Source organism: Pteropus medius, unplaced genomic scaffold, assembly GCF_902729225.1.
Source record: "Pteropus medius unplaced genomic scaffold, Ma_sr-lr_union100, whole genome shotgun sequence".
NCBI lineage: Eukaryota > Metazoa > Chordata > Mammalia > Chiroptera > Pteropodidae > Pteropus > Pteropus medius.
Genome location: NW_024344374.1, coordinates 5,746,242 through 5,772,034, shown reverse-complemented (window position 1 = coordinate 5,772,034; position 25,793 = coordinate 5,746,242). Strand labels below are relative to the sequence as shown.

Genomic DNA, 25,793 nt, shown 5'->3' with positions numbered 1-25,793 from the left:
TTGAAAGGACACGTTACAAGTTGAACTTTACCTAAGGTTTAATATATAATCTTGTGGTAACCTGTTAACACCGAGCCTATATTATGTACATTTTTTTCCCCGGTGCTTCTGGTGATGAGCCAGATTGCCTAAATGCTAATTATCTCTCCATATACTGAACTTTCAATATGAAAGTAATTTAGGCCAGTCCCTAGATTAGGATTTTCAAATTAGTGGTATTGAAAATGAGTGGCCCTTGCTACAGTTTCCACTTTCTGTTATGTGATTTTTGTCTGTTATTTGCATGTATACAAACCTTGTTTTGTAAGTAGTTGCAATAAATGTGATTGTTTTTTCAGCTTAATGCATCTTTTAATACCAACCCTTTTTCACATGAAATACCCTGTTGAATCATCAAAATCAGCCTCTCCGTTTAATCTTGCTGAGAAACCAAAGACTGTGCAGCTGCTTTTGGACTTCATGCTGGATGTCCTTCTGATGCCTTACGGGTAAGGGGAAAAAGATAAACACAAAACAAAGCAACCTTGTTCTTGCTTGCTTTTTACTATATGGCGTTAAGTACTACTTTAAGTAATTCAGCTTTCATTTGAAAATGGATCTGTCGCAGATCTCTTTTTGCTGCAGCCATGACCTCTTCTAAACTCCAGCTCCACTGTTTATTGACCTTGTAGGTGTGGAGTTGTGATTTTAGGCTCAACTATCCAAGCTGAAATCAGTCATTCCCCATAAGAATAGTTCCTCTTCTTTACTTACTGCCAGTGCTGTGATGATGATTCTCTTAGTCTTGTAGGTGTTCAATTATAAATTGCCTTTCAGCTTTTTTCTTTCTTATTGCTGCAATAGCAGTTTAAAAAAATACCTCCTTGATGTATCCTGGAACCATTCCCACTTGCTGCCATCTAGTTTTGGCTCTTTTTAGCTCTTGTCACAACTTCTTCACCAGCTGCTTTTCTTCAAAACTCTACACTGGCGTAGAGTTTCCTGATTTTTAAAACACATCTTATCAGGTCATACCTTAAAATCCTTGGGCTATTACTTTCCAGTCATTATAGGCACTCTTATGTGTCCTTGCCTTTCATGTTTTAAGAGAATACAGTTCTCTCTGCTTAAAATGCTTCCCTATCAAAAAAGGAGAAAAGACGTGCTGAAAGAAAACAAGAAACAACAGCCAAAAAACCACTTTGAATAAGCATCACAAATTAGCTGCGATGTCAGCTGTGTGTATTACTAAACACCTATATATACAATTGTGACTGTGTTTTTATTATAATGTTGACGTATCCGTCTTCCCTACTATATTGGGAGCTCCTTGAAGTCAAGAGCTGTTTAATCTAGCTCTGGTCCCTGGCATAGTGCCCATGTTGTCATCTGCTTCAAGTCTGCTTATTTTGTAGGTTCTGCTGCCAGAGATGGTTTCCTCCAATACTGATTTCATTATGTTTCTTTCCTAATCAAAAATTTCAATATATCTTATAAGCTTAACATGTGGGGCTCCATATCATCTGTTCCTCAAGCCAGACACAAGAGTTCACACTGTATGATTTCTTTCCTCTGCAGTTTGCTCTCCTCCTATCCCTTTAGTTTGGTGCCTTTATTTTTTGGGCCTTCATACATTTTCTCTACCTACAACCCCTACCTGTTTACTTTCATTACCTCTGGCATATCATTTTTTACTTTTCTGCAGTTTCTTTGTCATCTGATAACATGTCAAATGCTGTGACTTGGGTTGTGTTGTTATCGTCTCAACTTGGCTCCAGATGTCAGAGACTCAATCTTACCCTTCCTGGTGTTCCTCTATCTTGTGTTTAGGATGATGTTTTGCACAATGTTAGCTGTTCAGTAATGATTGATTTATTGCCACCAGTGTTAATAAACGTTAGAAATAAGTGAAAATCTCGTTTTATGCTTGTTAAATCAGGAGGCAGTCAGAATTGGCAGGCAATGATGGCTTTGGTAAATGAACTTTGAAATCCAAATTTGACTTAAGCACATAATGTACCCAAGCCAGTGATTCCTCACATTTTTCTTACTAGTGAGAATTTGCCTCATTTATATAAAAATAAAGTGATTCCTTAACAGTTTTTTTTTAAAAATGTGAATTTAGGAATTGAATGAATATGGCATATAAGAAATGTGGAATAATTTACTATGTCACCGGGCTCCAAGTGTTTTCTTTAATTTTTTGTACAATGGGTAATTTAATATCTAGTCTAATAATTTGTCAGCATAGAATTTTTGAGTTTGAAGGGACTTGAATTAACATTTATATAGAAATCATTTTGTAGATGAGAAATACCAGCTTGATTAGGTCAAAATGAATTTGCCAGAAATCTTATTTTTAACCTATAGAAGCTAAAAATAAATAAAAAAGATAATTTAATAAATAATAGTTGCAAAGGGCTTTGGCCATACAATGGGAAAAGCTAATTCTCTTTTCCTCCTTAGGCCCTTTTGTTTTCATTTTGGGGACATTATGTGCTTGGGTTGTAAGTGGTTTTAGTGAGTTTTCTAATGTAGGGATATAAGGCATTCAAGGAGAATTCAAGGAGAATAACTATAAAAATATTCTCTGCTTTGGATATAGATCAATACCACCCCCCCACCCCCAATCAACAAACCTTTCTTTGCATTTGTCAACTAAAAACTAAAAATGCATTGGGTCAGTAGTGGCTCTTAGGACAATTGTTTATAGCTTGAGAGTGAACAAAATATTTACATTCATTGTTGATAACTATTATCATTCATTTGTAACCAAGGCGAGCAGATGGTTATTTTCTATTTTAGATACCTTTATTTTTCTTTATGATGAAATTTTACTTTTAAGTTTATTTTTGTAGAAAAATTCTGCATGAAGAAAGTATATACTTGAATGTATTATATATGCGTATGTATGTGTGTGTTTTTACAGAAAGGGGTTAAATTTCCATTTCTTTTTCAGATATGTGTTAAATGAATCCCAGAGTCGCCAAAATTCATCTTCAGCACAGGGTTCTTCTTCTAATAGTGGGGGAAGTTCTGGAATACCACAGCCTCCCCCAGGAATGAGCTTTTATGCAGCTAAAAGAGTTATTGGTGATAACCCATGGACACCTGAACAATTGGAACAGGTATCACATACTGTTTTTTCATCTTAACCGTGTACACCCACCCCTGTGAAGTCCATGAAAGCATTTGCAGCCTAATTCCATGTATGCAGGCTCTCTGATGCAATATGTTTGAAAGGAGTGATTGATGTAATGTGTTCTCTTCATCATGTCACTTATCTGTTAAAGCCCCGGGGAAAGGGAGGAGTGGGGAAAGCGCCTCAGTTTTTTTAACGTTGCTTTTATTTTTCAAGTATGAAGTACAGCTCACTTACAGATTGAATATATTTAACTTCTTTTAGTTTTTCATTATAGGTATAATAATTATCTAGCTGCTTTGGGGCAGTTACAATGCAATTTATCCTACATCACTCAGTTTCTTAAGGCTGTACATTTTATGTAAAATGAGAAACTCCTGTACTCATAAGTGACAATATGTGGGAAAGCATGACTCCCTTATCTGTTTCTTCCTGGGAATTTAAAAATTGGCATTAAGAATTTTATTCTGGATTTAAACAGGGCACAGATGTTCTCTGAGCAGCTTTTAAAAAAGACTGGTGCTCTGCAGAGAAGGGGCCTCACTGTGTCTGTGTCATCAGGCACCTCAGGCCAGAACAGATGGGATCAGTATGTAATTATTTTGGAATTCAAGAAACATGGGTTAGTCTTCCAATCCTTCCTTTATCTCTCCATGGCAGTCTAAATATTTGATCCTTTTCTTTTCTGGGGGATGTAGGTGACCACTGGTCCAAACAATGTTCCCATGAGAGGGGAAAAAGGCAGTTTGGGACATTCTTGCCACTCACAAATTTATAGAATGATTTGTTCAGTGAGGGCTGTATTCGATTAGATTTACTTCTTCATGTTTTATAGATTTTTTTTTCCCCTCAAGCCATGACGTAAGTAAGAAAGAAGGGTAAATAGTAACAGAAGCTACTCTTTATTGAGTATGATCTGTGTGACAGGCACTATGCTGAAGAGGAGTATCGTTGAGTTATGGTTATACTGATATGTTAAACAGTATTTTTGGTTGGTGGTCTTTGTTTCTCTGATCATTGTTTCGCCTTTCCTTTTTATCTGCAGTGCAAATTGGGTATAGTGAAATTCATAGAAGCTGAACAGGTGCCTGAACTTGAAGCTGTTCTCCATCTGGTGATTGCTTCTAGTGACACACGCCACAGTGTGGCAACGGCAGCAGACTTAGAATTGAAAAGCAAGCAAAGGTGAACTACATCTCTTTTAAACTTTCAAAATTGGAAAGAGGCTGGATTTCTAAAAGCTTACTCAGCACGTATTTGTCTTTTAGGATTTTCTGTAATGAAACATTCAGTTTATTACATTATGAAGTATACCTAATTTATAATAAGACAAAGAAGTAAAGCTGTTTGGAGAAGTAGTTTAAAACTGCAATGAGTTAGGAATATTACTATAAGCAATGAGACCTTTGGCTAGGTAAATGAACTTAGAACTGATGTTAAGAAAAATGTTATTTCTATATTATTTGTTTCTGAATTTTTACAACAAATGTGTAATCAAAAAACTAAAACTAGAAAGATGGCAAGAAGAAAAGTAGAAGAAACTGAAAATTATCCCTAATGGTTAACTGCTATTAGGTTTTTACTTTGATTTACTAAAGTGTTTTGTCAAAAATCTCTAAACCTACGGTATTTCTAGAAGAGAAACAGCGGTAGAGCTAGAGGATCAGTTGGTAGCAATCAGCTGAGGAAAAATGTAGGCAACTGATAACTAAGCTATAATTGTATAATAACTTGAGGATAGTGGAATTGTGGATATCCAAAGAATAGGCAGATTGATAAGCTATGGAAGAAGAGATGGCATAGAAAAAGTCAAAAGCAGTGGAATGATTAGTGTTTGCACAAATATAGCTTATCTTGACAGCAGAACCAATGTTAAAAAACAGAGAGAAGATAGTTTGGTTAAATCTTGCTAATCAAGCAAACGCAGGATGGTTTTATTGCTAGGTTTATAGAATGACTGAGTGGAGGCCACTGCAGAGGGTAGGTGCTACTCACTAATCATGTGATAATCTAATTGATCTTATTGTGGAGCTCAAGTAGGAATTAATGTTAGTGACTAAAGGTAGCATGACCGCTCTATAGAATTAGGTCCTAAAACTGCAGTTGTGTGCTGATAGATAGGAGGGGGATGCTGGGAAACAGAATGATAAATTATTAGAGAAATGCTATGGGCTTTGTGCTTCCTAGGGTTCTGTCTTTAATGGGTAAAGTTTTTTTGTCACCCTCCTTACCAACTTTGAATTTTTAAGTGGTTAAACAGAGGATTCATGCCCCGGGGCTCTTTGACCAAGTGTAATATAGCTCTGCTCTGTTGGAACCGCCCTGTGGCATTGGCCCTGGGAGTGGCATACAGTCCCAGCGTTCTTGTGTGCTACCAAATTGGGCCATTGGGTACAATGATGTTTTGAATTGAGGTGGGTTAAGTGACTTTTTTTTTTCTTCTTTAAAAACTAACTTTGGTAGAGTTAATCCCTTTCCTTTCCTTTCCTTCTGTAGTGTCAGTTGCCCATTTCATTTGTGTATTTCTAACTTTTGGTAACAAATATTGGGGCTATGATTTTTTGAAATCATTGAAGTGGGAGAAAAAAGATAATTTTAACAAACTGTGTTGAAACCTTCTGTAGCTTGATTGACTGGAATAACCCTGCCATCATTAATAAGATGTACAAGGTATACCTTGGAGATATACCACTGAAGACAAAAGAGGTAGGTGGTTTTGGTTTATTCTCACATCATCATAAAAAGTACTTTTTGACATTTGCTCTATATATTTGAACACTTTTTTTCTAGTTATTTTGATTTAAGCTGAACCTGTGCTATAGGAAGTATTAGTTTTAAACCATGCTAATCTAGGTGGATTACAATCTTCTGGTAATTTAGTTTACTTGATCTGGTGATTCCAGTTCAGGTGCTTAAATAATGATTGTCTAGATTAGGGATCAACAAACTTATTCTCTAAATATTTTAGGCTTTCCTGGCCTTACGATTGTGAATCTGCAACTACTCAAGTCTGATATAACACGAAAGCAGTCCTAGGCAACATATAACTTAATGAGTGTGGCTGTGTGTCAGTAAAACTTTGTGGATACCGAAATTTGGATTTCCTATAATTTTTATGTATTATGAAATACTATTCTTTTTAAAAAAATCTTTTGAAAACATAAAAACTATTCTTAACTCACAGGCTTTACTAAGACAGATGGTGGGTCAGATTTGGCCCACGGGCTGTACTTGTTGACCCCTGGTCTGAAATCTAGAAAAATAGGTGGGTTCTTCTTCTGAAGCCTCAAAATAAAATGTTCGCTTAATAACATTAGTTATGTTTAAGTTCACTATGTTTAAGGTTCCAAGTCTAAACCCAGACAAGGATTATTTGTTGTTTGCTCACTTGCTTTTTAAACCATAAACAGTTGTTTTAAAAATCATGTTAGTTCCAGTTAGATTAAATTGAGTGTGTGTAGCAGAAAGAACAATGAATTGGGAATTGCAGCCCCTCCCGGGATCGCAGTCCTGAATGGGCTGCCCATAATAAATGTACCCAGGAGGAGAGATTTGGCTTATCATAGAGCTTCTCTGGCCTCATGTTCTTCATGTAAAAAACAAAAGGGTTGGATTAGATTAGTGGTTCTCAGAGTGTGGTTCATGGACTCATTGATTCACAGAGAGACTCTTAGAGGTCTACAAAAGCAAGATATTAATTTGCTTTTTTCTTTTACGGTGTTGATATTTGCACCGATAGTACAAAAGCAATTCTGGGTTCGACTGCTGGAGTCCAAGCGTTAATCAAAGTTGTGTCACTAAATAATACTGGCAGTCACTCTGTTCTTCACTGTTAGTACTCATGGTTAAAAAAAAAAAGAGAGAGACTAAAACTCAGCTTTACTTAAGAATATCATGGATGAAGCAGTAAACATTTTATCTGAAGAGTAGATGGGAAGACTGGTTATTGAGATGAGTGGAAGATAGTTATCTAAAATGACAAAAAACAACATGATTTACTGGCAATGATAAAAGTTGAGCTTTCAAGCAAAAATTAGGATATTGGGAAACTTGTATTCATCACAATGAGCTTGACAGTTTGTTAATACTGACTTTTCAATGACAGGATTAGTGGGGTTTTTTTTTTTTTATCTTTTATAATGAAACGTTGTTTAAACTCAGTGCACCAGTGTTTTCCAAATGACCAATAATGTTACAGAAGCATACAAGGGTGCTTAGATAGACCAGTGGGATTTAGTATAACAGCATGTGTAACAGTTCGTTGACAGGGTTTCAAGTCCAAATGGCAACTCACCTTGAACAAACTATTTATCACATTTTCGTATATCAAAGAATATCCACGATTACTTGAAAAAGCTAAAGTCATCCTTGATTTTCCATCCCCTTACCTGTGAGTTGGGTTGTTTTCATACACTTCAACTTCAAAACAATGTATCACAACAGATTGAATGCAGAAGGTAGACAGTAAAGAGATGTACAGAAAATGTCAAACAGTGCTACTCTCTCAGTATAGTTTTTTGTTCTGGGAACTGTGGATATTTTTCTTAAAAATATGTTATTTGTGAAAATATGTAATGAGTTTCTTAATATTATTTTAAAATGAATAAGTATTTAAAAAATTTCTCAGTTTTAATGTCAATATAGTGAATATTGATAAGTATGCCAGTATAAACAAAAGCTTTTTGTAGTCTTCAATAATTTTTATGCGTGTAAAGCAATCTGGAAACAAAAATTTGAGAGACTACTGATTTAGATGCTCTGTCATGACTTTTTCAGTCACAATGACTTTTAAATGCTGAGTTATAATTAAACGTGTTTTTGACAGGGAGCAGTTCTGAAGCCAGAGCTGAAAAGGGACCCAGTCAGTACGAGAGTCAAGTTGAAGATTGTTCCACATCTCCTTCGTTCTAGACAAGCTGCGGAAACTTTCCCAGCTAACATTCAGGTAATTTGTTTTTTCCAGAGAAAAATGGCCTGTTTATACCTTTTATGTCTGCATTAATGGATATTCAGGGGGTAGGTTGATGTATCTAAAAGTTTAATGAGATTTTGTATCTTTTTCTGTCTCCTTTATTTAGCTACAGAAATGATTAAAAATTTTAAATTGTAGACTATATAGTGTATATGGTTACCATTTATCCTAAATGTATGGTGATAATCCCTCTCAAACTATTGTTTTTCTGAGTGGCTTTTCTCCAAAAATGGTTCCACAAGAGATGTAACTTAAGTGGAAAAATGAGTCATCCTTAATGAAAATCCCACATGAAGGCAGTGGCCAAAAGCCTCTTGATTCTGGCTTCTTAAGTCTTCATTTCCCTACGCCTAGTGTGCTATATTAACTGAGGCTCTCCATGTCTTGTTTTGGTTATTGCAGTAGTCTTCTGCCTTGTTTCCCTGCCTCGAGGCTTGCCCACAGCCAGTCTGTTTTCTGTGTTGCCACTAGAGTTATTTTTGTGGTTAGAAATCTTTGTATTCTGTTAATGTAGGATACAAGCCCCTCCACAAAAGCCCTTGCCTTTTATCTAAGTGATAACCAGTTCAGGCAGGTAGATTTGAGTATGCAGTTGACCCCTAAACAAAACAGGTTTGAATTGCATGGGGCCACTTATACATGCATTTTTTTTTTTTCAGTAAATATTGTAAGTAGTTTTCTTACGATTTTCTTAATAACATTTTTTTCCTCTAGCTTACTTTATTGTAAGAATACAGTATATAATATATATAACATACAGAGTAAGTGTTAATTAATTAACTGATTATGTTATCGATAAGGCTTCCTGTCAACAGTAGGGTATTCTTCAGTTTTTGAGGAGTCAGAAGTTACATGTGGATTTTCAGTTGCATATGGGGGAAGTGGGGTGTTGGCACCCCTAACCCCCTCGGTGTTCAAGGGTCCATTGTAGTTTTGTCATTAGTTACTTGCTTTTGATCTTACATAAGCCTCAGAGTTGTTTCTGCTTTTCTGTTTTTTTCGTGTTTTTTTTTAAACTTTTTAAAAAATCTGTAAAATGAGTGGAGTAGTAGCAACTACCTTGCAGCAATGCTGTAAAGACTGAATGGGATAATAGAAAGTTGAGAGCACAGTGGCTAGTAGTTATTCAGTTATGAAGTTCTCAGTAAATGGTGAAAAGTTAGCAGTTATTTCCCTTCTGGTCTCATCTCTCACAACCTCTTTGCCCTTTACCTTATGCTCCAACCAAAGAGTGTTGCTCTTTAAATATGCTGTTTTCATGGTTCTGCATCCACTGCTGACGCTCCCTCTGTCTGGCACAGCTCCTCTCCCCGCTTTAGCCTTGTTAACATCTACTCATGTGTCAGGATTCCCTTGAGTGTTCTCCCTTCTGTCTGAAATGTTCCCATTTCCTGCCCCTCTTCTCTTTCAGTCCCAAAGTAAGAACACTCGTTTGTTTTCACTGGATGGTGGACGTAGACTTGCCTTAGCATCTCTCTCTCTTAAGGCTTATTTGTTTAAGTGGCTGCTTTCTCCTTCTGGATGTAAAACTTTTGTTCCTAGTATCTGGTACTCAAAAATTGGACTAATTTCAAGTTCTGTGTCTCCAGAAACATAAAATTTTTACAAGGCTTCTTCTGTTTTACTTTCCAAGTACTGTTTCCCAGACAGTGTCTTGATAATTTCGGTTCAGAAAATGTGGTTGTAGTAACACTACATTACATAATAAGCAGGTAGAATTTTGTGACAAAATGTTCATAGACATCTTTTAGGTGTATACTTTATTTGTAGTTATTTCTGTTTTTAAAATAAGTCTCCAGCTAAAATTTTATACATTTAAAAACAAACTCATTGTCCCTCTCCCATAAGCATTCTTTATTTATATTCGCACTTCTAATGATTGTGTTACCATTCTCATGTATGATTGGCCCTACCCCTTTCTTCTTGACCTGTCAGTCACAGTTTCCTTTAAGGTATCATTCAGATGAGCCTCTTTTTTTTCCAAAGACCAATGCCTTTAACTAGGCACATGTTTCCATACCTTAATTTTGAACATATGAAATCATCTAACATAATAATTCTTCACATATAATGTGTATGCTATGGGTTTTTTTTTTCCCCACAAATCATTAGTGCTCTAATTCTTTGCTTCTATTATCTTAGTGTATTATTCTATATAATATAGTTTTATCACATTAATTTTCTAAAAAAAAAGTCTTTGCCAAATAATGTAGCACTTGATTATATATTGTCCTATGTCCTTTTTAACGTGCATGCTTGACTCCTCAAGAAGATCTCGAGTGCCCTGATAGCAGTGTTTATCTTTTTTGAATCCCACAGTACCTTGTGTAGTGTTGGTTATGGAGCAGATGCTTAGTACTGTGTCCAGCCACATGTTATTGTTAAGATGGGAACACTGTTAGTAGTTTTAGGAAAAAGTATGGAGAATTTTTAAAAGGTTTTTTTTATATCTTTCCCATTTGAGTTTAGATTTCCTTGATGTTGATGTTTAATGTCTGAACCATCTGGGTGCTGCCCAGACTTCATCTACTCTGTGAGTTTTTGCCATCTAGACATGGTTACACCACACATGGAGAACCTATGCCCTGACCATACACTTTTAGAATGAAGCTTTTTTTAAATAACTTCTTCCGAATGACTATATGTAATTAAGAAACCTAATTCCCCTCAAATGATCTTATCTGCTAATGTCCTCTGTGTGATATGGAGTTGTTGGCAGAATGGTGGTCCACTGCAGTGTGAACTTTGTGACTTCCTAGTGGTAGACTCACAAGTTTTTGTAGACTTGTGAGGTCAACCATTGTGTTTGTTACTCCACAGACTATTGATTGGAGCTACTGATTGGGTTCCTAAGTTTGTCAGCTAAAATGTGTGTATTAAAAAGAACTGCATTTATTTTGAAGAACAAGGTGTAGTACAAAGATGTGCTTTTCACTCCTAATATTTGAGAATAGTCAATTGCTTTTCTTATTAATTAATGTTATTGACCAGTTGTTCCTTTCTCATAGGTTGTATATGATGGACTTTTTGGTACAAATACAAATTCAAAATTAAGAACATTATCCCTGCAATTTGTACATCACATTTGTATAACGTAAGTTTTTGGAGCTACTTGACTGTAAAGTTTCAAAGCTGTTGGAGTGATCAAATGATTCAAGTATATCTTACCTGGAGAAATCATGTTTGCTTATTTTTTAAAAAATTCAGATTTTAATAGGTTATTTGACTTATTTCACTTATGTCTTTAGTTATTATCTGAAAAGATATGTAATTATGAGATTCTTATCTTGCTTTGTGTATGTGTGCTATTTTTTTTAAAGTTGTCCAGAAATCAAGATTAAGCCATTAGGTCCAATGCTTTTGAATGGCCTCACCAAGTTAATCAATGAATATAAAGAAGTAAGTGACTTGTCTTTTAACTTTTGTTAACATTTTATATTTTAAAGTATTTTCTGTTACAAGCTTTTCTGGTCTACATGTTAATTTAGTTAACAGTTTGCTATGGTTCCATTATTTCTTAACCTTTTTACTTGAAGTGGTACAGATACCAGAAATTACTGCCATCCTTTGCTTTTTTGGGGGAAATAAGTGTTAAAAACTGATATGAATCTTGAGGGGTCTTATCATTTCTTTAAATAACATCTTTAAAAGCAAATACATTTTATTCTACTTTTAGCACTCTACAAAAGTGGAGTGAAAAGAATTGGTTAAATTTTATTATTTCCATATTTATATTTGTATTTGCTTATATTGCGAAACAGTATTGATTCTTGGGGGCAGACATTTTACTGATTCAGAATTCTATCAAAACATGCATTCAGTAAATTTTTGATTCATTAAGCTAAGTAGCATGAAGATTCTTTGGATTGTAGAGTTTTAAATCCTGTTTGTCCTTACCGTATCACTCTCACCATCTATAGTATTTTAAGAGAATTTGCTTAAAAATAAGGTTTCAAGAAGTCTAGTTAACATTATTTCCCAAAGGTTTAGTGAAACTTGAATGCATGTTTGCAGGAGTAAAATGATTAAGATTTTGCCATTTGGAATTAGAATTGAGTTTGAATCCAAGTTTTGTTCTTCTGTGAGTTACTTAAATTCTTTAGACCTTCATTCTTTATTAGAAAATAATAATACCACTTAATTGGGTTTTGTGAAGATTAAATGAGAAATACACGTAAATCATTCAGCTCAGTGAAGGCACATTAGTAGATGTTATTACTAGTGAAAAGCTGTTCATTGTACAGTTGTGCTTTGGGGGCAGTGTTAGGCCTGGCTCTTCTATCTTTTCCTGTTGAATAGTGCTTGCATGGATTTTAAGGCCTAGGGAAACTTTCAGATTACTTTTATGGCATAGTCAGATGCTTTGGATGGTTGGTAGAAATAAAAATGCTTTGGGGCTTTTAGGGAAATCTATATATTTAAAAATAGGTTAGAGAGGCCAGATAAACCATAGGGCCCTAATCCCCTTACCTCCAGGTGACACCTGCATGTCTTCCTAGTTATGAATCCATGAGAGTGACCATCTATGTGTGGAAAGGTGAATCCTGTGTCCTTCAACTTACAGAAGTGTTACTTTGTTCTGCGTAGTCAGAATATTGTTTTTCATTAAACCATGTAAAATTCTGTTTGAGGAGGCAACCTCATTCATTTGATGACTCTGATCCCTTTAATTTTTTATAGTGGAAGATACAAGAGGAAGCCGTTTTTTACAGTGCAGAGTTTAAAAAGAATCATTCCTTAGCTTACTGCAATTTTGGGTGAAAGAGGGAGGATTTTAGTCTGTTGGATGAGTGGTTAATTTTCTAATAAGTTAAGAAGCTGTTTTCCTAGTGTGTTGAAGATGAATTTTGGTGTTTGCAGGTTACACAGTGTTGAACTATATCCTGAACTTAGCACCAACTAAGAGAACCTTTTTGTCTATGACCACTGCAGTTTCTTTTTGGAGTGAGTTGGGGATGCAAGGTTTTGTTTTTCCTTTAAGTAGTGTGATGAATTCTGGGTTTGGACTTTTTCTGTTTGTTTCGTTCAGATACTAATATCGCGTAGTTAGGCAGAGTGATACCAGGTTTACCAAGGATCAAAATAATGCATGTAATTGTAGCAAAAAGGTTATGCCGTTTACTGTGTTTTTTGTTTTGTCTGTTTTTTGTTCTTTTTTTTTCTTCTTAATTCCAAGGACCCTAAGCTACTGTCAATGGCATATTCAGCTGTTGGAAAACTCTCCAGGTGAGTAAACTCTTTTTCAGTGAGAGATACTCTGTTGGTAAACTAAGAAAAATTATATGGCACTTAATAATGGTTGGAGAATAAGTTTGTTGTGATTCTGAAAGGAAATGTATTTAATGGCCATAGGTTGTTTAGAAATGTCTTCCTCATAGAAGGAAAATGATGGGAGACATTTTAACTTACATTTGATTTGATGATAATGTCACCATATTAAATGGTAGTCTCGATGAAATTTTGAAGTGGATTGTGTCATAATGGGTTACATTTTCTTGGATTCCAGAGATTTTTGATTGACCTTAAGTGTTCTTATTGCTACTTACTCTACTAGTCTTTATAATCCCCATAATCAAGGTCTTGCTAATGATTCTCTTTTTCGATAGTGTTATATTATGATTCTGTGTGACCCTGTTCCCAAAGATGGATGTTTTTCTTTTGCTTATTATGATTTCTTGCTTCCAGTTCTTTCTTGTTTCCTCTTCCTTTACTGTATTTCAAAGCAGGGAGATAGAGGTGCAACATCTTTGGTGAACCCAGGTGCTGCTTCCACCCTGGCACAGGTTCTCTTTTGACCTGTGTAGGTTAGGTCTTGCTCTCCTGTACTATGCAGGGAAATGATCTTTGGGGCTCAGAAAAAAAGCCACCCCAGGTCAACTGATACAGTGCAGGGTTGTCAGCAGACCTTGTCTCTTCTCTTTTGGCATGAAGTAACAAAGCCCCTTATCACGATAGCCTTTAGTTTAAATAGCAGTTTGGTTTTAATTATCTATTTCTTTATATTAAAATCAGAAATGTTAACTGAATGCATGGACTGTAATAAAGAGTAGATAATGTATGTATTAATCAAGGGTTACTTGGATTAGACAGCTGATGAATTAAATATTATAAAAATATTTGCCCTCTGGTTAGGTAATTTAATGATGCTGACATGGTTCAGAGATGAAAATGCAAGTTCAGGAAAATTTGTGTTTAATTTCATTTCTTCCGTATCATGGAAATGATAGTAATGATGATCTTGTATTCTCTTACAGTCGAATGCCCCATTTATTCACTAAGGATATAGCTCTTGTGCAGCAGCTTTTCGAAGCCCTGTGTAAGGTAGGAAAATACCTGGGAAGTTTGGATGCTCACTTGGAAACCCAACAGGGCGGGAAACACTTTTTATTATCTTTTACAGGAAGAGCCTGAGACTCGACTTGCTATTCAAGAAGCATTATCTATGATGGTTGGAGCTTACAGTACTTTGGAAGGAGCACAGAGAACTCTCATGGAGGCACTTGTGGCTTCATACTTAATAAAGGTAGGGTCAACTCTGAACTACAGTGGCTGGTAGTATATGCATTTTACATTTTTAAGAACAAAATTTGAATTGCTTTTCTCCTTAACTATCTTGATAATTAAGAGGAATATTTACTTTTACATGGACTGTGATTTATGATATACGTATTTTTAATTCTTTGTGATGGAAATCTTATTTTAGGGGAGGAGGAGTAGTGATATTCACAGAGACTTTATGTTTAAAGCCTTCCATGTTGAAAAACTGTTGTTAATGTCATATTCTTCAAGTTGGAAGTGTTTTGTCTTAAGTGGTAGCTGTGTACTGCGGTCCATTGTGGGTAGAGTTCTATAGGTAATATTGAGGGAGAAAAGCAGAGAGAAAGAAAGACAAATTTGATATATCAAAATGAGTCTGTAGTAAGTAAGCCAGTATCAGCATACATACTCATCTTCCTTCTAGTATTCTTTATTTGGTTTTCATGAGCATTTAATGTAGAGTTTTGAATATATACACATATATATGTTTATACATCATGTAATATACAATATAAAATAATATATTATGTATTTGCTTTAGTTTTTTTTGTCTTCCATTTCTAGGAGTAGAGAGGAAGATTAAAAGAGGGAATGATGTCAAAAGTATTATTGAGATTAATATAAATTGTGTTTTCTGAGATTTGGCTGGCATATTTAGTACATTTATATTAAGGGAATTATTTAAGGTTCAGAAAGGTATCTGGTTTCTATTAAAATACGACAGTATAATTATGTTCACTCAGAAAGCTTGTTATATATATAGAGTCCCATTGTTAAATCACTTGGCGTACATGGTTCATGGTCATATATCATGGACAAAGAATTATAGGCTTATTTGCAAGCTCATTAGAATAGAATAGAATACTGAAAAATTTTCTAAGTAACCTTATGAAGAGGAATGGCACTGGTTATATTTGTGTAGATCGAATCATGTAACAATATTATCAAGTCAAAGGTAATTTATTTTCTTTTCTCAGACTATATTTAAAGCAACCAGATCCTACGCTAAATTACATAGACTATCCTTAATACCATTGCTCTTTAAAGTAACTCAAGGAAGACTACCTGAATGAACAGGGGGACAGCATCTATTTCTTAGTGTCATCTGTCTCACTCATGTTGTGACTGGAGGAATGGCCTAAGGGGAAAGTACATGAGAATAAAGCTTAAACATCAAATAGATTCTGCAGTTGCTTTTCTGATTGAGCTTTGTAGTCATACATTATTAATCTATTTAAGTTAGCTGAATATACTTATGTAGTTGAAACTTTATCTTGGAGTCAGTTTTTACTTTAGAGCTAATCTGGAACAGTTGAGGAGGGTATTTTGCTTCATATTTGTAGGGATTCCAAGTGAGATCTGTTTGTGTTCCCTGTAAAATATTCAAATTTCACTCATGTGACTGAGAGTTTGAGAGTTGGGGAAACAGGTGGTGGGCATCAACTGTCATAGTGACCTTGGTCTCAAGGTCGGGCTGAGGATATGCTTGTACAGAGATTCTCTGACTATGGTCTCTGTGGGTTTTCTTGCTTTACTTGGAGGGTCCTCTTAGATCATAAAAGTACTTTTTAAGTAATATCACTATCCAAAGACTTTTAAACAACATGATTAAAAATCTTGGACAAATGATTTATCTTAATTTTATTTATTTAGACATATTTATTGAAATAGCAACTTAAATTTTGATTGTTTGCAGTTAAGATGACTTATCTTGACTAGAACGAGTTGTCCGTAATTTTTTTTTAAATCTGTGTGTGTTTGTGTGTGTGTGCATGTTTATGTGTCAAATAGCCTGAAGTTCAAGTTCGACAAGTGGCTGTGAAATTTGCGAGCACGGTGTTTCCTTCAGATCATATACCTTCCAGATATTTGCTCTTACTAGCTGCAGGAGATCCGTAAGTTTCAAAAGGTGTTACTTCGAATTTGGGTTCATTTTAATTTTATTTGAAAACTACTAAAATGTATGTTGTTCGTAATGTAAGTCTATGGCATTTAGAAGCAATTTCTTAAACAGTTAAAATTATGGCCCTTGATATGATATAGACTTGTAGTTATAACCTGTCTTGTTTTTACTGGTGGGTAAAATTTAAAAATGCAAGCCTCATGACTCTTCAAATCTCATGAAATTTCCAAAAAGAAGTAACTTCTTATAATATATATTATGACTCTTTGCTTAGATAGCCAAGAATCTGCTTAAGGCATTTTTTCAGAATCCCAGCTGCCAGATAAAATTATTGTTCTTAATCTTCAAATAATTATTCTCCAATTGGTGAAGTTTATTCTTATTTGTCTTTCTGAAAGACGGGAAGAAGTTCATGGAGAAGCACAGCGAGTATTAAGGTGTCTTCCTGGTAAAAACAGAAAAGAAAGTGCTTCTAAGCAGATGCCTTCTTTCCCAGAAATGGTATATTATATCCAAGAAAAGGTATGACATTTAACTTTAGATGATAGTTTGAGTTATGTAATGGATGATGAAAATAAGCATACGTATTTTAGATGACACGTTTAAAATGTTACCGCTAAATGTTGAATAGTAGTAGTTTCTAACAATGTTAATATTTACAATAAAAGATACAAAACGAGAAAAATATAATTCTTAAATGTAATTGATTTGTTTCACCCAGATCTGAATTGCTTACAGTTTCTTTTATGTTCTTTAACATTTTGGCTGAGCTTAAAATTTTTTCTCTTGGCAAGACATGCTTAAAAATACATTTCCTTTTTGTTTTTAAGGGTATTATTTAGGGCACCTTAAGTTGAAGACTGTTTCAGGGAGCAGTTCACATTTTTTCTGCCCTAGTCATAAAAGAACATCACATCTGCTTTTGCAAGTCTCCTATTTTTGCACGGTGTTCTCTGCTGGTAGATCGTACAGAGTATTGGCAGTCATAACCCCCAGCCCTGATCCTTTCCTACTTTTTACATCAGTGTTTCTTTGAGTATGCTGGGGCATACCTTACTGCCTTCCGCCTGTGCTGGTGGTCCTAGGTTTTTGCTCACATAGACATCTTAAGGAGTTCAGTATTAAGTAACCATGATTTTCTACTCTATAGCACTGTCATATTTGTGGTCAGAAGATGCTTTTGTGCTCCTATTTTCCTCCTGCCTCCATTATTAATAAGAATAACTGACATGCAGTGGCCTGGGGTGACTGTGTCAGTAGATATCTGGAGTAGGTTTATTGTTTTTAAACAAGCCAGGAAAAAACATGAGGAAGAAAAGATAATACATCTGTCATTTAGGATTTGAGGGACATGAATAATCAGCATGATTAATGGGAAGATGTTTTGACTAGAATAAACAGTAGCAAACAATAATGTAGCTAGAAGTACAGTTATTTTTGAATTGAGGAAGGGGACATGGACACCATTTTTCAGTAATCGTGTTTGGGGCTTATTTCTCTTAGGCTTCCCACCGAATGAAAACTCCAGCCAAGTATATGACTGGCACCACTGTCCTTCCGTTTAACCCAGCAGCCTTTGGAGAGGTAGGACTGGCATTTATTTCTGTTTTGCTTTCTCTAAAGATTATAAATGAAAATGTCACATCCAAAGAGATGTCTATGAATTTTTTGTGTTCTAGATTAAACCCATAAACCAGGTTATTAGAAAAACGGTATTTGGTAATTGGTATTGTTTTAATTCATAGTGGAGTCTGTATATTTATCTCAGTGAGATTTTCTTATTGAAAGAAGTGGATGCTCTGCATTGATTACTATTAGGATTTTACAGCCAATTAGATTTAAATTTTAAAGCCAACAATATGTCAGAGTTGTTTGAGTTTTCTAGTTTTGAAGGTTGGAGAGTGATAGAGATTCATTTGTCACATTTATAAGGGAAATTCTATTGTTTAGGTCATTGATTTGTATTAATTAAATGAGAAGAGATGATAATGTTCAGAATGAGGAAGAATACTCACAGTGTAGTTTCTGCCTGTCCTAAGGTGAGAGATCCAGAGGACTCCTCAGTGGCCAGTTTATATCAGAGGTTTTTACTCTCTGTAGATGATTTGAATCCATATTCTCAAATTCTTGTGTCAGTGGAGATTAAATACAACTGGAGTTCCACAGGAATAGATCATTTGCCCCAGGTTTCTGCTCAATATCTCTCTTTCTTTTCTCCCTCCCCTCTCCTCCTCCTCTCTCTTTCTCTCTCTCTCTCTCTCTCTCTCTCTCTCTCTCTCTCTTTCTCACACACACACACACCTTTTAAAAATAATTTTTATTGTGATGTATTAGACTTTAGAAGTTGAGTTTGCATTTTAACTCCATTAAACTCCACTAAAAATACTCTTTGGATTTATAAAAGCTTGTTAGGTAAATTTTGCTTCGTATGGTAATTTCAGTTAACATATTGAGTCATATTTTTCAGCTTCTGTGAGGATTATGAATAGCTTTATGAAGGAGGGTAGGGGAATCAAAACTGGAAACTGTCACTTTGAAGAATACCTTCCCACATTGATTTTTCGAGAAACTTATCTTGTATTCTTATTCATTCTGTTTTTAGATAGTTCTCTACTTACGAATGTGCCTAGCTCACAGTGCAGGAGTGGTGCCCACCTCTCAGAGTTTGGCCGATATGCAAGATCATGCCCCAGCCATTGGACGCTATATACGGACTTTAATGTCAGGCAACCAGGCGACAGCCTCCTCATCTTCTTCCAAAAGTGGAGAAACCAACCCTGTTCAGATCTACATTGGCCTGCTTCAGCAGCTCTTAGCAGGTGTTGGAGGTATGAGGTCGTGATTCCGAGGATAGATATTAAAGCACTTAAGCAAAAATCTAATATTAAAATCAATCGAGTATTTATAGCAAAATTATTTTCTCTTCAGTAACTGAACATTAGCCTTTGTTTCTTTTCTAAACTGATCTGATTCATTTCTGATATACTGTTTCTCTTTTCAGAAAGAAATGGTAATAATAGATAATATATTTTTACTTCATAAGGGGGTGTGAAGAATGGGACATCTTTTTATGGATAACTAGTTTAAATTTGCAGTATTGAATCACATAGTGTATTTAGGTTTATTTTTGTTTTGTAGAACTGGAGAACGCCTCCTAAAGCTTTAAAAGAGTTTCACGATCCCTGTATGTTTATCACTTTTCTTGAAATTAAATTGGTTCTGAATTCTTTCTTTTTTAGGTTTGCCAGTCATGTACTGTCTCTTGGAAGCTGTCTCAGTGTATCCGGAAAAGTTGGCTACCAAATTTGTAGACAAAACAGAATGGATAAAGGTATATTCTATGCATATTTCTTTTTGATTCTGTATATTTTAAATGTCAGTCTTGTGATTTCATCTTCCTGCCAGTTCCTATGACCTATTATGCCTTTAGCTCATTTTGAAAATTCTCTCATCATCAAAGGCTTATTGAGAAGCATGTAGGTTGTCTCAATGATCCATCTAGTGAGAGTGCAAGATAAATTGAGTTATATGAGTAAGACATTATTTTTCTGTTTTAAAAGTTTAATAGATTTGTGTAGTTTAAATTAAAAAATATGTAAATTGTCTTCTTTCCATAACTGCTTCCCACTTACCCGAATCCCTCAACTTCCTGCCCTTTCTTCTGTCACCTGACAAATATATATAGGTCATCATTTGTTTATACATGGTGTATCTTCTTGAGTTTTTTAATGCATATACTCACATGAAAAAAATAAGCATTTTTTATTTTTATTTTATTCTCCGTTAACACATAACTACAGAGAGAGCATCCTCTTTGTTTTAACAGCTTCATTGTTTTCTAGTGTACGAGTGTTCCTTAATTTATTTAGGTCCTTACTGATGGTCATTTAGGGTACTTCCAGTCTGCTGCAATGAACAGTGCATCATTTTGAATATGAAGAAGTATTTTTTAGGTGGATTCCCCAGAAGTTGAAGATGTGTGCTTTTGCAATTTTGATAGGTAGTGCATGTCCTCCATGTGAGTGGTACCAGTTTACACTCCCACCAGTCAGGTAGGAGAGTGTCCTTGTCCCATGGTCACACCAAAAGTATTGCCAGGTTTAGCAAATAAAAATATGTGATCAGTTAAATTTGAATTTCAGTTAAACAATGAATAATTTTTTTAGTGTATGTATGGCCCATATAGTTTTATATACCTCATGTGTTACATAATGCAGTTCTTTTCAGAAAATGCACCCTGAATTATTATGGTAAAATGTACAGGTTATCTCTTTATGTGTGAAAGAATGAATGTAATTTACCAAGAGATGTGAGCTTTGTACTTTTCTGGAAAATCTGCTGTTGTGAAATTGATTCCAGTTTAAAAGGTTTTTAATTTTTTGTGAATATTTTCTGATTTCAAAATGATGTTAAAGATTTTGACTTTTGATCTTGTAGATCAGGGGTCATCAAATTACAGTCTTTGTGCCAAATCTGGTCAGCTTCCTGTTTTCATACAGCCTGCAAGCTAAGAATAGTTTTTACATTTTTAAATGGCTGAAAAAATCAAAAGATGAATACATTTCCTGACATGTGAGAATTAAGAATGTCCATAAAGTTCTACTGGAACACAGATACTCCCATTTGTTTATCTATTGTCTGTGCCTGCTTTTGCATGTCAGTTGTAGAATGGAGATGTGACAGAAACCATATGGCCCACAAACCCTATGTGGCACTTTACAGAAAACATTTGTTGACCTCTATTTTAGATCATCTGTGTATTAATTCCATTTGTTTTAGTATCTTTGATGAAAATGCACAGAAGATTTTGGTATATAATTCACCTTTTATTTTGAAATAATAGCTTGTATTCTTTTCTCAGGGATACCAATAGACTGAACAATATAATGTATCATTTATTCTTTTAATTTTAAATGTTAGGTGTTGTCAGCAGGAAGATGATTACATATCATGTATATATTTCTTTTTCTGCACCGCTCAGAGTCTGATGAATAGTAGTAAAGAAGAGATGCGTGAACTGGCAGCATTGTTTTATTCTGTGGTGGTCTCTACAGTGTCGGGAAGTGAGTTGAAGTCAATGATAGAACAGCTTATAAAGACTACAAAAGATAACCATGTATGTTACCAGTTTGGTCTTCATTCTTTATTTGTGGGAGATAGTAGAATTTTACAAAAGCATCTAATATATTTTTAGTTTTTGTGTTCTCATTCGTAAAATAAGCTTTTATAATTGTAAAGATTAAATGAGATAGATAATATATCGATTGAATTGGTTCAGCAAATTTGTGTGCCTTGAGTCCGATAGGCACTGTTTTAGGTGTTGAGAATGCAGCAGAGAGTAAGTACGTGAGACTCCTTGCTACTACCTGGTGCTCAGAAATGTTCCTTTTTTCTTTCCCATCCACTGTCACCTGTTATTGTGCCTGTCCTAGCAGAAAACACTGTCAAAACCATGTGCTTTTACATATTTTATGGCCTACCTTTCGTTTGGAGGTATTTTAGCAGTTAGGATTTGTTTATTGGGTTTGGTTGGCAACAGGGAGAATTTATGCTTGAAGATTATGATGGTATAGTTACATGGGTGCTATAATAGGAGCATGCAAGAAAGTTATCTCACCCAGAGTTGGAGAGGGATTAGGGAATCTAAATCTCGAAGTGAATCAGGACTACGTATAACTTTTCGGAATTATCTGTGTTAAAAATTCAATTTCTCTTATTCCTTAAGCCTGATTCGTTAGCATCCATTGGAATGATCACTTTATTCTTTGGCCTTACGTTTTGTTGGAGGGACACAGTTATTTCAATGCATTCTTGCACATGTGAGAGAGAGACAGACATATGCTCTTTTGTTATACTCAGAGCCCAGAGATACAGCATGGATCTTTGCTTGCATTGGGATTCACAGTAGGAAGATATCTGGCTAAAAAGAAAATGAGAATGGCAGAGCAACGAGACCTGGAAACCGATGCTGACTTCCTGCCTGAACAAGAGAAAGTCATTCAGAATGCCACAGAAACAATAGGTGATTAATGTGCCAGTGCTGGCTTGGATGCTGCAATTTTTGAATTAGGTTACAATTTAATATAGCATTTGGATCTCTTTTTACAGCAATGAACTTTAAAGTCACAAGCCTTTTCACAAACCTTATTTGATGCTAAATAGTTTTTAATAACAATAAAAGTGCTCTTTTCCTACATGTTTTTTCTACATGTTTCTATATGACATGATTGTGTTATGGAAAAACTTTAAACATTTAAAAAAAGGACACTACTCTATGTCCTGTTTCCATAGTTTTTATTACTGAGCAAACATTAACACATTATCAGCTAGAAGATACTGTAGACTTTGATTTTGTTTTGCTGTCTTTTACAAATCCTGTGGACATTGCTGGTTGCTTTGGCTCACAAAGATAATAGTATTTTATTCTTAGTTTTGTCCAAATATGCTTACAGGGTCATTTTTGGACAGCACATCTCCTCTCCTGGCAGTTGCTGCCTGTACAGCCCTGGGTGAAATTGGCAGAAATGGCCCTCTCCCAATCCCCAGTGAGGGGTCTGGCTTCACCAAATTACATCTTGTGGAAAGCTTACTAAATAGAATACCCTCCAGTAAGGAAACAAATAAGGCAAGTCTCTATTTTTTTCCATTCTGATATTATTTCTATTTATATATGTGTGTGTGTATGTGTATATATACATATATATGTGCAAAAACACGTTTGTAAAGAGGTAGATGGCATTGCAGCTGGAGGAAGGACTTAATGCAAAAAGGAATGGTAAAGAGGAAAGTCTAGGTGACCGTTTAATTTTGAGTTAGGGATGATTTGTGCATAACCTTTGCGCACCATTTGATCTAGTTACTCCAATTTAGGCTCGTAACTATTAAGATTTGGGTAAAGTGTTAAATGCATCAGGTAATAAAGTGTTAGATAATAAAGTGCTAGATAATAAAGTGCTAGTTAATAAAGTGTTAAATATTGTTATAATTTCAGACCAAATCTAAATCTTAACCTCCTCCAGCAAGTTTGGTTTTAAGAAATCTGGGCATTAGTAAACAGTGTGAGTAATCTGAAAGGGAAAGGATACTTATAGTTTTTTAGTTTTAGATAAAAATTTTATAGACTTTAAAACATTTTCTTTGTGGTCAGAACACCTTAGTATTGAAATATGAAATGATTTAATGAACAGAATAGTTATTTTACTACAGGTTTAGTAAACATGTAATCTTATTCTTGGTCTTGCTACTGTTTGAAACTTTCTGAGATCATACAGTACAGTTTTTATTAGTTATTAGTTAATCATTGCCAACCACTGTTGAGCACTTGTAATGTGCCAGGTTTATGCTAAATGCTTCACGTATAATTGAATCCTCCAAAAGGTCTAGTGAAGTAGATATAATTGTCATCTGTGTTTTCCAGATGAAGAAATTGTGTCACAGAGAGGTGAGGTAACTTGCCTATGGATACATACTTGTAAAGGCTACTAAAATGATCAGGCTGTGTCATTTGATCTTAGGTCCTGCGGGCCCAAAACCTACATTTTTAAGTGATGTAGTTTGAAGGATAATAAACCTAATTAAAGGCTTTCTTCTTTTTTCTTTTGCAACTGTGGACTCAGTTTTATGTCTTTGTCGCTCCATTGTCTTACAGACATGATTCTGTAAAGTTAGATACTTAAAAACAAACCAAAAACCTGTGCACTGCTGCATTAGTTAGATTGCCCCTTCCTGCTGTCTCGTTGTGGAAATGTTCTGGGGTACAGCTGTTATAAACTCTGTTTAAGAAAAAAACTCTCTTCTTCCAGATGAAAGAACGAGCAATCCAAACATTGGGATATTTTCCAGTTGGAGATGGAGATTTTCCTCACCAGAAACTACTCCTGCAAGGTCTGATGGATTCTGTGGAGGTATTTATTATTGCTATCCGATTGTTAATCATTCAAACAAAAGTCGGACTATAGCATGCTGTGAGATTTTAAATTCACCTTTCATTTATTTATTCACCAAGTACTTATTGCATGCCAGCCTTGGGCTCATCACTGTGGCAGGCATGGCATTGACTAATCATGTGGGAAAGTCTTTATGTCATAATTTTTGAGTAAAGCACAGTGCACTGTGGGTAGAAGAGAAAACCTACTCAGTCAGCTAGATATGGGGAATAGGTGCGGGTGTTCCAGTTGCTCTTGTGCCTAATGACTTACTTAGCTTCTGTCCTGTTGATAAATTCCTGGTATAGTGGAGAAGACTTGCCATTTGACAGCTGCTGCCCAGTATGATAATTGTCTTAGCACAGCGTGATCTAGCCCCTGATCCAGCCTTGATTCTTGTCGCTCACTTACATTTTTGATGCCAGCCTCTCCATCCTCCTTTGCCCCGAGCTTTTGAAAGACCCATACTTCCTTCTTTCTCAGGTTGTTGCTTGTCCCCTGGAAAGCCTTCTTGACCCTTCAAACCAGTTATTTGTGCTGTTGTGACTCTCGGTGCTTTTTCTTTGCAGCATTTATCACCACTGCATTTGCAGCATTCAATCTAATTGCCCACTAGATTGAAGACAGAGTTGGTTTCATTCCCCACTGTAAAACCAGTGCCTAGCAGTGTGATTGTTAGTGGTAGGACTTCAGTAAGTATTGGCAGAGTAACTGAACCTGAAGAGACATTTGTGTATAAGGCAGTAGACTCACAAAGGACGGCATGGGTGGTACTTCTGTCTGGGAGAATTGGTGCAGGTGTTTTGGAGGCGAGGTTGCTGCTGGGCCTTAAAGGATGGGGGTGAGGAGAGTTGGGGATGAGGACTCAGGCAGCTAAGTGATAGAGCAAGTATTAAATTTTAGGGCTCTGGATTCTTATTTCTGTATTTTTTTTTCTTTTTTAAAAATTTATAATTATTAAAATTTTTATTATGGCGACATTGGGTAACAAGATCTAGTAAGTTTCAGGTGTACAATTTAACAGTAAGGCATATATATATAATGTGTATGTATATAATATAAATATATACACATATACATGTATATATGCGCATATATATATATATGTATATATATACACACACATATAAATATGTACATTGCATTGTGTGTTCACTGCCCATAGTTAGATTTAATTCAGTATTTTAAGGTGAAATTTTTTGGTAGTGAATTAATTATACCCGTATCAGGTTCTCCGTGGATGTCACTGACGTTGTAATCACTTGGGGGAAAGCGTTATGATGTCTGCTTTTTTCACCTTTTTTCTTTTTTAAAATCTGTGAGAAAAGATGGATT

The 25,793-nt window shown here is 35.3% G+C and overlaps 1 protein-coding gene across 5 annotated transcripts in view; it reads left to right on the top strand.

Annotated features, from left to right (window-relative positions):
* The window catches only part of ECPAS (Ecm29 proteasome adaptor and scaffold), an 87,291-nt gene that overhangs the window by 29,786 nt on the left and 31,712 nt on the right, over positions 1–25,793 (top strand). For all 5 annotated transcript variants that reach the window (XM_039870698.1, XM_039870696.1, XM_039870699.1 and 2 more), the window contains 19 exons: positions 339–488; positions 2,939–3,107; positions 4,167–4,306; positions 5,746–5,827; positions 7,947–8,066; positions 11,102–11,187; positions 11,414–11,492; positions 13,270–13,319; positions 14,348–14,414; positions 14,494–14,616; positions 16,422–16,525; positions 16,932–17,055; positions 18,037–18,117; positions 19,136–19,361; positions 19,773–19,864; positions 21,515–21,649; positions 22,393–22,555; positions 22,986–23,158; positions 24,336–24,437. In XM_039870698.1, coding sequence (XP_039726632.1) covers positions 339–488; positions 2,939–3,107; positions 4,167–4,306; positions 5,746–5,827; positions 7,947–8,066; positions 11,102–11,187; positions 11,414–11,492; positions 13,270–13,319; positions 14,348–14,414; positions 14,494–14,616; positions 16,422–16,525; positions 16,932–17,055; positions 18,037–18,117; positions 19,136–19,361; positions 19,773–19,864; positions 21,515–21,649; positions 22,393–22,555; positions 22,986–23,158; positions 24,336–24,437 — 2,266 coding nt within the window. The remainder of the gene's footprint in view (positions 1–338; positions 489–2,938; positions 3,108–4,166; positions 4,307–5,745; positions 5,828–7,946; positions 8,067–11,101; positions 11,188–11,413; positions 11,493–13,269; positions 13,320–14,347; positions 14,415–14,493; positions 14,617–16,421; positions 16,526–16,931; positions 17,056–18,036; positions 18,118–19,135; positions 19,362–19,772; positions 19,865–21,514; positions 21,650–22,392; positions 22,556–22,985; positions 23,159–24,335; positions 24,438–25,793) is intronic.